The following is a 14108-nucleotide window of genomic DNA, read 5'->3' on the forward strand; positions in this document are numbered from 1 at the left end:
TAGAGCTTGACAGTGTATGTTTAAGGTAGAGTTACATTCCTACCTCAGATACAATTTCACCCCCCACCCCCTTTGCTTTTTGAAAAGGATGTTTTTCACAAATGTTTGTCAAGACTGCAAGAATATGATTAACAGATGTTCATGTTTTCATATAGAAAAAATAAAGATGCTTTCTTCAGTACTGTTTTCTATAAATCTCAACAGTTTACATATCAATAACAGTATAGAAACATGTATTAATACATATCTGAATGTATGCGTTCGAAGTTGGTTGACGATAAGCCAAGGCAACATTTTGTCTCGCCTCCACCTGTAATTTGTATGCTTTCTTGATTCTCAATTTGCCTCTGAATTTAAAATTCCCAAAAAATGAAATTGAAAACACATAGCACACCAGATACAAACAGCTATAATAAAGCACCAAGCTGTAGCATTAAGGTCTATTTATCATTTAATTAAATCTGATTAATGCAACCAAGCTATTGCAAGTTGTATAAACCCACAATCTGCTACATTTACAGGAAGCTTTGATTACAGCAAGCTTTGATCTCCTGACAAATTCCAAGCAACACTGCAAATGAAAAGCCTTGAAAATAGCTTTTATAGTAGTACACATTAACAGAGTGGTCAGGACTTTGGAGCAAATGGGAGTGAGGCACCTCACAATTAATTCAGTCTCATGATCCTAATTAAACAACTAAAATGTACAAAAGATTACCATTGTGCTTTCACCCATTTGTCACGCTTGAGGGATTGCACAAAACATTCACACCAAACTGCACAAGTTGCTTTTTTATTTTAAAATAGTTCCATGGAATTAATCCCAATTAGTGAGTGATCACATATATCTTTTTTTTTTTTTTTAAAAACAACCACTTAAACTTTTAGTACAAAGCACCACTGATTATTGCTATTTAAAAATCGCCCCCCAAAAAAAAAAAAATTCAATAAAAAAAGAAACTCTACCAACACACATACGCAAGTCACTACAAGCTCTAAAGTCACCTAAACTAAACAAAGTGAAATTAAATATCAGTTGATAAAGATAACAAACCACTGTCATGAACAAGGGAGTAATGGTAAGAATGCATCCTAGTGAGCAAGACTTGTTATTAGAATACATCTTAATGTATACTCGTAAAATTCCACTACTACAGGTCTAAAAAAAAAAATTGCATTTACAAAATACTTCATAAAAAATATTCTTCTTTCCCATTGTACAAGAGGTACATAAAAATCAACTGAAAGTTCATGATGTCAGATGCTTCATTCATTCATTCTTTCTTGTCACCCGCAGATTCAGTTTTTTGTGCCTAAAAAAAAAAAAAAAGGGGGGGGGTATAAAAGCTGTTATCCAAAAGGAAAGCCAATAAGCCCACTACAACACTGCAAACCAGTCTATTGCCTATTGGTGTCATACACCGTACTTTCTGCAATGAATTTTAAATAAATCACATATTAACACAGATGTGTATACTTGCAAGTTTACCTATTCCAATCAATATGTTTCAATGAAATTAAAAACATTTCTGATAGTATACCCCACAGCAGTTGTAATGCTCTTTAAAATTAGATGGCATAATCTGGTTATTAAGAGTGTCCTGTCTGAACAGCATTGGAAAGCCCTTTTAAAACAGTTTTAACTGTACGATTTTCAGATACACTACCCCCAAATCAAGCACGCAAACATGTTAGAACTGGCCACCTCCTTTCATTAAACCAGATGCCACGGCTACAGATAAGGTTATGGCGGCACCATAATACTGATTTAATCCAGGCCTTAGTTGTCTCAATTGAAGAACACACCTCAAGCAGAGTCTATACACTGCACACAGAATATGTTAGCATACCCTTATTTACTTTCACTGTTTCAGCTTGCCCTTTTACTGACAGCAAGCTGGGAGGAGTACTTCTAGATGCAGACACACTAACTGAGGAACGAGAAACACAGATCTGAAATATTATGGGGTTAAAAAAAAAAAATAGATTATACACATGCAAGGTAACTGGGAAAAGGCGATAAATCAGCCAGCATTAGGTAGAAAATGTGATCAATAATATCTCTGAGCAGGCATGCACAGGCATTGGAGAGGTCTGAAGACAAGTGGTACCTCTTCAGTCTTGGTCTCCCCATTTTCAGCAGGCACAGTGCCTTCAGCTGGTTTGTCGTCTTTTTTAGCTCCTTTCTTGCCTTTTGCTGGTGCCTTTTCCCCTGCTTGCTTCTGCAAAAGAAATGTATAATGAGAAGTGAAGCTGCAAGCCAACGTTATACAAAGCCACATATCCCTCCCTTAAACCATGGTTAATTACAGCTAAAAAACAAGGGAAGCAAAAGGTTTATTTTAGGCTAACTGAATAATTTGTGGCACCACTGTGTGTAATAAATGAGTATGCGCACCTCAACTATATCCCCATTGCCAGGCATATGTACCCCCTCTTCCCCTCCACAAGTAAGCTGGCAAATCTAGAGTATTCATTAACAAGGTTAGCACTCATGTAAGACGAGAGACAATGGAAGTTACTACAGTCCAACACCAGCACACAGTGTTTTCTATTAGTTTTGAAGTATGTGGCACTTACAAGGTACTAGGGGGCACCAATGTCATTGAGATGCATTGTGGTAATGGGGGGGGGGGGGAGGGGGGGGGTATCCACCCTTCCACTGGGAAAACATTGAAAAAAGGGATAAAGATGGTGCATTCTGGCACATTTTTGCATGGTTTAAGCTAGAGTAGGAGTGGTCTGCTTGTAGTGTCCGACAAAATACTCCATTAGTGCAATGAAGGAGCTTTATTTCAGCACTGCTCACAACAAGGCAAGATCAAAAAAAAGAACAATTGACTTTAGGATCATTAAGTCCCCTGCAATACAAGAGTGGCTGAAAAAATAACTTATTTGCTAAGAAAAAAAATCAATTAAATACTCTGCTGCAAAATATTCTCATTCACTTAAGTATACCCCCTACTGCTTTAAAATCACACATGTTATACAGGAGTAGTGTGCAAAACCTTGGGACCACCCCACTAAAAATGACCTTTGGAAGCTATAAACAAACTGGAATGTAAGCAAAGTCTGCATTCTAAAGAGGTTGAGTGCACAGATAGCTGAACTATGGAAGAATGCAGCAACCATCCATATATAAAATCAACAGTAGTTTAAATATTGTCTTTCAGAGATTATCCTTTATTTCATTTGATACTGAAGCTATTCATAAATAAGTTAGTATTCCTCAATTTAGTTGCATACTAGTACTCTTATTGCATACTGTAATTGGTAACTTGACAATTTATTTAGTTGATGCCTCGATCCAAGGTGACCCATCTATTTATTTATTAATTATTGATTGATTTATTTTGCTTCAGTCTCATAACTCAAGATATTTAAAAACAGACGATAATATTTATAATTTTAAAAACACAGGGAATTCAGGCTTAGGCTACTTGGACATGTACGGAATGAAAAACCAAAACAAGACTTATACTGTAGAGAGACCAAGCAGCTGAAGTTGCTTCTGAAGCAAATATATCAATACTGTGTTAACAGTGGGGGGGGTGGGGGGGGGGTGGAATGAAAGAATAGTAAAAGAAAACACTGTAGTTTAATAGAAATGTTTGATTTGCATCAAATAAAAATTGAGAACCCTGTCTCGACCTTACAAAAGACTCCAGTACTGACTGGTGCCAAAGGTACCTTTTGTAATAATACAGCAAAAGCAATATTTATAACAATTTGTGAATTTAAAAGAAAACAGACTTCAAAAAATACTATTATTCAATTTCTCCATCTTTTTGTGGGCCCAGCGTAACAAACCTACTGTTGGACACCAATGTGGAATATGCAGAGTTACAGATTCCCGCATCAAGACAATATTACAAAGACACAATTAATGTCACTGATTAATGAAAAGCATGGACTTTAACACAAACTGTGGTACAGACGTATCATATTCTGACAGTCACGCGAGCAGGGAATAAGTAATCTTATTTTGGATATATAGATATATTACAGAAAACTTACTTATATTCATGAGTGCAACAATACATCTTAATTGAAGTTACATGTCACAAATACCAGTTCTCATGACATGTGCACCGCTTGTCAAGATTTTTAAATAAATCTACTTCAAGCAATACTAATGCATTTGTTTGTATGTGTAGAACGTACTAAATTTTATTTTTTAAATGAACCTCAATAAAATAACTTTTCATAGCTCTTCCTCAGATCTCCCTCTCCCATTTGTCTTCTGCCATCAGCTGACAAGGGATCAGCCGATATCCCAGCATGCCTTTCTTAAAGAAGCCTCTATACATGACATTCTCTTTTTTAATCTTACCTTAGAAGCTGGCTTCTTATTGTTAGGCTCTTGTTTAGGTTGTGGAGGTCCTTGCTGTTTATTTAAAAATAAATAGATACATAAATAAATAAATACATACACAGAATTACTTTAAGCCTCAGATATTATTTCCAAAGGAGGCATGATACTGCAATTTACAATCAACCACCAGTGTACTTCTGTATTCTTCAAGAACACAAAAGAACACATGATATTTCATCTATTTTTCAATACAGCAAAAAACTAAATAGTGCTCCCCTTGTGTGTTTTATTTTCTATTATAGTCTTTGGGAAGGAACCAACAACATATACATAACAGTAGAGGGTTACCCAAGCGAACTTTTTTTGTCATTTTATGTATGCCTGCCCATGGACAAATCAGGTTTTAAAAAAATAAAATTGTCATTGTTTCAATGTAAAAATAAGCAAATATAGGTTAGATTTAAGACAAAAAATCTAATGTAAGTGTGGGGAAATTCCAATATTCAGGATTAAAAAAATAAATAAAGAAGAAAATCAAAACAAGATCGATTATTATTTTGTTTAAATGAGGGTACCCGTGCTAATTGAGATGTATCTATCCAAGAGGATGCACAGTAAAAACATCAGCAAATTAGTACAGATCTTACCTTTTCATATAAATATGCGTTAAATAGGATTAGAATTGCAAGACTATTATTCTGTGTTTTAGCAGAAGGCCATTGTTTCTCTGCAGATCATCTTACAACCAATGCAGAGTTCTGGAGGCATTTCCTAGTATCTAGTCTATTGCAGCAGACCTACAGCATAATTATTACTACATCATCATCATCCTTACAAATTATTTGTTTACTTAGCAGACACCTTTATCCAAGGCAACTTACAGAGACTAGGGTGTGTGAACTATGCATCAGCTGTGAGTCACTTACAACAACGTCTCACCCGAAAGACAGAGCACAAGGAGGTTAAGTGACTTGCTCAGGGTCACGTAATGAGTCAGTGAGTGAGCCGGGATTTGAACCGGGGACCTTGTGATTACAAGCCCTTTTCTTTAACCACTGGACCACACAGCCTCCTATACAAATAACACAAACCCTAAATTACTGTAAGGAACAAAGACAATTCCGCCACTTACAGCTAAGATTCTTGAAGATCTTCTTGTTGCCTAAAAAACAAAAGACAATGCCAATTAAGAATAAAAAGACCATCAACAAGTCATTACAGCTACAATGACCATGCACAGGACTAGGAGTGTTAGGACTGCATGCCAGTCAGGTGATAAAGTGAATTTTATTGAACTGTGTGGGAAACTTTCCCCTTGGGGAAAACGGAAGAAATTATTTTTTTTACTCCGGTTTGCATGAGTAATTTAACATTGCATAGGAGAGGTCTGTCAGCTTCCAGGAAACTGCTACATGCATCTTTCAAAAGGACAGAACACTGCCAATATGTTCACAGCAAACCTGCACACAGCCAATCGCATGAGCATATCTCAAAAATACCAAAAGTGCTTACTGCAGCATGCAAATATCATCTGGTACCTAAATGTGAATCAATGGAATAAAATGGTTAAATAATACTTTAGTGTGTGGTGTTTGCCTGTGAGACTGACTGTGATTGGTATATTTAGGGTTTGTTGTATCTTAATATAAAATAAACTTAAATATAATATAAATACAAAATACTGCGTTTGTATTTTTAACAGTATTAGCAATAAAGTGTGTCTCTGCAAGCATACGTGATTTTTTTTTGTTTTTAATCCCATGATATGGAAATGTATTTATTTTTGTTTTTTACATTCAACTGTAGGCCTATTTATTCTCCAGAACTACGTGTATGTATTACTTTAAGAATGGACAAGAGCCACACGAATGACGATGTTTTGAGTTGTGACTGGTAACACTTAGTGACCAGTTACTGTGATGGGCAGCAGTTTTTCTTTGCTGAAACATTGACAAATTTGGCTACAATGAAGCTACCATGAAGTATACTTTCTATTTATTTTCTGTAGATAAAACATATATAAGACCATTATTTTAACATTTCAATTGGTGTGCTATGTCAAGATAACAAAGGATGTCATAGATGCTGCACATCAGGTTCTCAGGAGGCAGAAAGAGAATTTCTCTGGCATAACTGTTTGGGTTCTGGAATGTACAAGTCCTTCTTTTGTGTACAAAATACCCTTGAAAGGTAGAATGATATTGACCACCACTAGCTTTTTTTCTTCAAAATTAGCAAGTACACTTACCGCTGGCTTTATTACTTTTTTTGAGTCTTTGCCATCAGCAACTTCCTCAGACTGTGAAGAAAAAAGTAAAGCATCATAGTTAAATATCTCTCTCTCTATCCACATGGATGGACTATTCAAATTATTGAAAGAAATGTGGACTTTAGGTTACCCAAAGGTTAAGTAAAAGACAGTGGCGAGCAAAACTAAAGAAACTTCTTTGTGAACAAACATTTCAACAGATATATGTTCTGCTTTGGCACGGATAGAAGTAATAGAAAAGAGGACACTGGTCTACCAGCATAGAAGGTAGAATTATTTACTTAATTAAAAAGTTAAAACTCTCCTGCTCGGAGTCTTCTCTTCCGTTTCCAGGGATGGAAATAAGACTCCCATTGCACAGCAGTTTATCCCATTCCAGGTTTTAATATGTGCTCTATTAGCCCCAGTGTATAGGTAACATGCTCAGGTGTGTTATTAAAGTCATATTAAAACCAGGAATGGTTCAAACTGAAGAACAGAAAAAAGGTGGCTGTAAGACTTATCCTTATATTTATTATTTAACTACACATCTACAGCAGCGCACAGTTCCCTTGCTTAGGAGGCTTGGTGGTCCAGTGATTAATGAAAAGGGCTTGATACCAGGAGGTCTCCCGTTCAAATCCAGCCACTCACTGTGTGTGACCCTGAGCACGGAGCTTAACCTTCTTGTGCTCTGTCCATGGATGAGATGTAAAACCAAGGTCCTATTGCAAGTGTCTCTGCAGGAGCATTTGTTGATCCATAGTTCACCCCCTAGTCTCTGTAAGTCCCTAAATGACTAATAATTATTATCTTCCCCGTCATGCAAATAAATACCTGTCTATATCTTCCACCCATGTCTGCCACTCCTAACCAATGGTAAGAAAGAAACTATAGTGTTAAAGTACCTAAGGAGATTTCCTGATTTTACTGGGCTCTACTGTGAAATCCCTGTCTTGTTCTGCAAGACAATTCGTCTACAGACACAGCACTAACATTACTATGTGTTACGACGTAACCCCCTCAGGTTGCTTGCAGAACGAGTAGTTTTGTGTCTGCCGACTCTTCTCCACGCGCACTTGGGTTTGACTGGCTCTCTAATCCCTACCCCCACTGTGACCAGCCCTGTGTTTCTCTCTTCTGATTGACACTAGAGTTGGTTACATACGGGTCTGTAATAGGAGGGGAGGAGGAGGAGGCTGTAGGTTTAAATATGGCTTTTTTTTCACCCCACCATCAACCGATTAAGAAACAACAAATTCGCCTATGAACTAAAAAGGACAGCAGACCAACTTTGCACCAATACACACCAACAGTACGTCGACTGTACTGCTTTGCTCAATACATTGCCTGTACCGGCGTGGCTACGTGCAAAATGACATTCACTGGGCACACAAGTGAACTCGGAGCCGCTTAACAATTCAAAGAAAAAAAAAAAAAAATGACATTGGGTAATACAACAACCACTTACTACCATCATGGAGGGCAAGGCAAGTCCTGAGTGAACAAAAAACAATGCCACGTTCTAAACGCAACTAAACCAGTTTCTTCAGTGTATTTTTGTATGCATTTTTATTTATAATTACAAAACAAGAAGGGTGCTTTAAAAAAAAAAAAAAAAATATATATATATATATATATATATATATATATATATATATATATATATATATAATCAATTCACCTGTTAGGCATATCTAACTAGTTATAGCTCAATATATATTTTTTCTAACCAAAGCACTAGTGCTGTTAAATTTAATAAACACACACGCATTACTTACCCTCCTCTTCGGCATGTTTTTGGCGTTGTAAAATAAAACTTCAAAAGGTATAAGACGTTCTGCAAAGATCGACCGAGGCACGAGTTTCTAACTAACACAGAAATACAGGATCAATACCTAAACACCTCCAATCATAACATGTTAATAATATGCAGTCCTCCAACTCTGCCCCTTGTCACCCATTGGCCGGTAACACAAAATAGGGTTACCGTATCGCATATGTTAATCACTTAGCCTGGTCCATTGGTTCTGAGTTGATTACTGGTCCTCTATGTTGTTATGATTGGTCGTGAGAGCCACATTTCCAAATATTCTATTGGTTAAGATAAGAATAACTAAAGAGTAAGAATGTGTGCACTACCAATCAATGCGAAGCAGTATTGACGCATTTGTCTGTGGTTAAGAATGTGGTGACTTATTCTAGTAGCAGCTATAACCGTAGTGTGAAAGCGACGTTTTCTCAATTTAAAAAACTATATATATATATATATATATATATATATATATATATATATATATATATATATAAACACACACAATCAGTAACCCTATACAAAACCAAGTGCAAGCCCTGCAATGACAGCCATTTACTCACAATTAATTACTTGAGTGACAGAAAATAATAGATGTTTGATTGGTCATTCGTGACGATGTATAATAAACGACCTTTCTGTTTTGAGATGCTTTGTAGGTTGTTATGTTTGTTAGACATTTTAGAATAGCAGTAACAATGGATGGAAATAGTGCGTGTCTCAAATATATTTTATATTGAAATTCTCCACGTGACTTGATTTTCTATTACTGAGAAATATATATATTTCTCAGTAATAGGGCAATTTGAACGCGAAAAAATGTGCAAAGCAAAAAATGAGTTTGTTTAAAATTTTAAATCCTCCCCCTTTCCTTTTAATGGCGCTTCTCTATTTCGTTGTTTTTAATGTATTGATGTGTAAATCAGATTACTCGTAAAGTTACGTGTCTTTATTTCTGCAGCGTCAGCCAGCATCTACTTTTGATACAGAGAAGACTCAACGCTAAGGATACACCCTTCCCTGAGGACTGATTTTGAATGTATTCCTAAGCAACACAGCTTTATGGTTTGAGGTGGTTTCCCATATGGCCAGTTTCATGTGTTTTTACCTAGCTTCTGCTGTTTGCTGTATACCCTGGGGATTTTGTGTGCAATAGATTGTCGGTATCAGAGAGTTTAATGCTTAATGCCAGCAAACTACTGTAGTGGTGTAAAGATCTTAAAATACATTCAGATAAAACAAATACATTCATGTAACAGGGCTGCAAATTTGGCGCTATGACACCAGGGTACCTCCTTATTATTATTATTATTATTATTATTATTATTATTATTATTATTATTATTATTATTATTTTGTATTCCTTTACTGTAACACAAAACACTAAAAACGAATTGAAGAGCAGGGGAAGGGGCTTGATCAGGGCGTGTTTCATAATTTAGCACCAGTAAGGCTCTCTGGTGCTAAACTTTCAAAACAGTTTAGCACCAATTTTCAAAACGATTTGCAGCCCTGATATAATCTCCACATATCCTAAGCTATAAAATTGTTTTGGTATCACATTTTATGCTCTTATCATTTTGAGATACACCTTATATCTGTTATCTCTTCAAATATGTCCAACACTGACAGCAGTTTCTTCTGTTTTTGGTGTTGGTTATTTTAGTCAGGGCTGTTTTTGGTGGTGGTTATTTTATTTTATTTTTTTTAATGTTATTTCCTGTAAAACAAAAGAGAATTAGAAAAATACTAAGATTAAAGCATACAAGAAAAGGGAATTAAAATATAGTGTAGTGACACCTGCTCTGAAGAGGCCAGGCAGGTGCAGCTGTTATTCACAAGAAACAACCCTTCCAGTCAACCTGCTCTTCACTCAGCAATAAAACCAGTCACCAGGCTACTTGATTTACACCAACGAATGAAGAGTGACATGTCCCTCGCTACAGTATTAAAATATTTATTTCTAAAGTGTCCATTTGTGAGGGCCTGCTGTATAAATTCAAGTCCAGGCTTCACTGAGTCAGTACTGAATGCAGTCCATCGCAATTTAAAAACAACAATCAATCACTATAAGAAGGTAAAAGCATACCCTATTTAAAGAATATCCTAGTAAAGAAAAAAGATAATCAGGCAGATACATGATAAAGCTACAAGACACTCGGTTCTGGTTTTATTTTAATGATCGATATAGTGGTGAATATGAATACTGTGGCCCTAGAATTTATTGTTTCAGTATCATTTCACTGGATTTTGTTAATAAGTGAATCAATGAATTACCACTGGGGGAAACCCCAGCTGATATTAGAGTGTGTGTGTTTAAATTACACTGTTCAGAACATTAGGATAGACTCCCTGTCTGTATGAAACCCCTAGTAAAAATCGCCTTTTAGCTTATATTCTATGCTAAATATTTTTACTGTTTGTTTATTTGTACAGAATGTTGTTTATGAATAGTTATGCTGGATAGAGTTTATAAGCATATTTGTGTTGCTGTCAGACCTGTGTTGGAAATCAGTTTTATTCAGTTATTGTTTTGTAAGAATCTCATTAAATAATATTCAATAATACTTAATCATGTTTGCGTTAGCTTAATTGTATTTGTCTCTGTAGGCATATTTGCAAACATCCAGTGCACATGTGTCTCATACTCAAGGGATCAATAAAGACTGGCAATTCACATGTGTTCTGTAACCAAACAATACAAACAACTGGGAGAATCTTGAAACCTTGTAAAATAAGTGGGTTGTATGGTTTAAAAAATGCTGGTTATTTATTTAGAAACTGTTTGCTTTAATGCTGTTAAAGGTATTTCAGGTTAATGTTTTAAGTTACCTTACATCAGCTCATCTAAAATTCAGCAATGGCTCAAAAGATATTAGTGAGTAATTGCGCTGCAGATCTAGTATGTATTACGCTAAGGAAAATATAAAACTATGTTTTTCTGTGATGTGCCCATGTAATCACAATATGAATGTTGCACTGTAGAATTTATGCTTTAAACACTGTATTAAAGAGCATATTCATAATTTACTTCTCTCGAGACATTTAATGCTTGGAAGATATCACACTGAGAGGAATGTAAGTGATGACCCCCAAAGTTTATAGTTTCATTTTTTTTGTGTGTGGTTGGTCGCCATGAGCAGAGCTATCTCAGGTGATGAAGTGAGCAGAAGGAATGAGCATGCATTGATAATACTGAATGTGTACAACACCATAATGGAGACAATATAAGGTTGGCAAGTACCAGTAGGCATGCTGCGTAGGATTAAAGATACGTATACATATCATTTCAACAGCCACACTACTTTACAAGACTTAAATGATGAAGCCCATACCTGAAGCTTGTGGGATGGTATTGCAGCCTTACTTTGAGGACTCTATTACACACAGCAGCAGTCTGTCTTCTTACTGTGGTGGTGGATTAAGAAGTATTTCACTGGAGCTGTTTAAAACAGATTTGCTCTTCTGCTCCTTAAGTTGGTCATCTACTATTGGCTACAGTATAGCCAATAGTAGATGACCAGTTGGTTTATCCGAAAAGATTTTGTTAAATGGCTGTTACCAGCTGACATGATGAACATTCCCTCAATCAGTTGACAAGGCTTGTCTACAGAAGGCTCTCTCTCTCTCACACACACACACTGCAATGAAATGGTATAATGCTGGCACATTTGCTAAAGAAGAGCACAGTTCTTGCAAGTCATACCACTGCTAACATACCATGACTATGATTCCAGGTTTCATTTAATGATATGTCAAAATGTAAATGTAGTAATTACAGTAATCAACTAAACCTATGAAGTAGTATCCCTTTCAGCTTCCCAGGTTACTGAAAACGACCCAAGACCATACACATGATCATAGGCAATACTGAATTTCTGGTTGCCCCTTACTGTATGTGCAGTTAATAGGATTCATGGGAAACAAGGACAATGATGAACAATACAAAGTAGAAAACTTTGAATGTATTTAGGTATACATAGCTAGCAATTATACAGCAAGTATGATTATAGGATTTATTTTTCACTTTAATCTTGTAAACTCAATTTCTGAGAGGATTTTGTTTGCTATTGTATATACATCCTATTGTCAGAACATTCTAAAGATGTGTGTGAAGTCATGAATCAGAGTTATTTGTTCATAAACTCATGTGAAACAGTACAATTTGAATGTGAGGTCAGATGAGAGAACTCCAAATTCTTCCACCAGCGAGAACCTGCTCTAAATGCCACAATAGAAAATACTGTTGGGGTAACAAAATAGACACAAATGGGCTCTGATCTTTATTTTCAGAAGACAACGTGTGTGCTTTTGTATCTCACTGCACAATAGTGCACCATCAGGAATGTGTTGGAAAGAACAGGATAAACAAAAGATCTCTGTATTGTTCTCTCAGGCATCAGCTACAGTACATGGCCAATGTGAAGTGTGTCATACAGAAACATAGGAAAGTGCAATTATACAATTTGGCCAAAAAAGTTAAAATACATTTAACTAAAATACAGCCTTTTCAAGACAACACAAAACAATAGTCACATGTTAACATACACACAATAACCACTATGGAAACATGGCTCACTCTGGAAAAAATGTGTAACATGTTTTTAATTTTTTTTAATTATCTTTAATACAAACATAATTCAACACATTCACTATTATAAAGTGAAATTGCTGGAAGTATTTTGTCTTGCTAAAGAGCAATAAAGCCTAAGCAAGCAGACACACATCTCTCGATTTTCCAACTAATGTTCCTGCTTGTTCAGAATCCTTGTTTCATATGTAGTACAGGGACAGGGTGTTAGAGTGTACATAATACATTTAGCATTGTGACAAGTAGCACAAAAACAAAATTGTCTCTCTGCATTATTATTGCTGGAAATGCACTGAAAAATGGTTGTTTGCTTTATAATGATGCTTACATTATTCATCTTAACCACAGGGGGAAATTCTAACTACTTTTCTGTGCAAATCAGTCAATTAAATTACGACACATATGGTATGTTTACTGAGAGCAGTTTGACGCAGCACCTAAAATAATCTTCTATTAAGAAATAAAGGAAATTACTCCACATCTGAACTAAAGGCTCTTTTAAAAATCCTAATACTTAATTTATGCTTGATCTAGGAAGATTTTTAATAAAGTAACATTATGTTCGTGTGTGACTATGTCATCATGAAGTGATGTGGCACTGGCATACGATACAAGCTGTTAGTAAACAGAAGTTGGGAAAAGAACACAAACACATGACTCCATTGTCACATAAAACTTCCACTGTCAGATTATAGTCAGCCAAAACATCACTAACCAGAAACAAACTGTAATCATAAAGCATTTATTTAAAATCACATTTTTAATCATGTTTAACAAAATGACATCCAATCTGAGAATACAGGTAATACAAATATACATATATTGAAAAAGCTTATAAACCACAATAAATGTAATCTTCTAATTTAATGGAATGGTATGTGAAATCCACAGCTATTACAGTAATTACAAAATGTGTCTAAAAAAATCCATTGTGTCTCTCCCATATTCCTGAAATATTATGAATACATTGTCTTGAATTGTGTTGTCCGAGTCATTTTTCTTGAGCATGCATTTTGGTGTTTCCCCAAGGAAAATAAACAAATTTTGATATGGAAATAAACATCTACTCTGTTATCAAATTTGTGAAATAGAACAAAACAATTTTTTCACACACACGTATATATTTTCCATGTAAAAAATA

The 14108-nt window shown here is 35.5% G+C and overlaps 1 protein-coding gene across 3 annotated transcripts; it reads right to left on the bottom strand.

The window, feature by feature from the left end:
- Positions 1-777: 777 nt before the first annotated feature.
- On the bottom strand, positions 778-8530 carry hmgn3 (high mobility group nucleosomal binding domain 3). Of its 3 annotated transcripts, none has more exons than XM_034017926.3 (7): positions 8345-8530; positions 6564-6614; positions 5448-5477; positions 4334-4387; positions 2112-2222; positions 1851-1953; positions 778-1313 (listed from the first exon to the last, which is right to left on the bottom strand). In XM_034017926.3, exons 1-7 carry the CDS (start codon positions 8357-8359, stop codon positions 1300-1302), a joined length of 378 nt encoding a protein of 125 aa, XP_033873817.3. In that variant the 5' UTR covers positions 8360-8530; the 3' UTR covers positions 778-1299. The 3 variants fall into 3 exon arrangements, with proteins under 3 accessions (XP_033873817.3, XP_034777489.1, XP_033873818.3); XM_034921598.2 differs by having other exon boundaries at positions 1851-1931; positions 8345-8529; XM_034017927.3 differs by lacking the exon at positions 1851-1953 and having other exon boundaries at positions 8345-8525.
- Between the last annotated feature and the right edge of the window lie 5578 nt (positions 8531-14108).

The sequence above is a fragment of the Acipenser ruthenus genome, chromosome 6, assembly GCF_902713425.1.
Source record: "Acipenser ruthenus chromosome 6, fAciRut3.2 maternal haplotype, whole genome shotgun sequence".
NCBI classification, from domain to species: Eukaryota; Metazoa; Chordata; class Actinopteri; order Acipenseriformes; family Acipenseridae; genus Acipenser; species Acipenser ruthenus.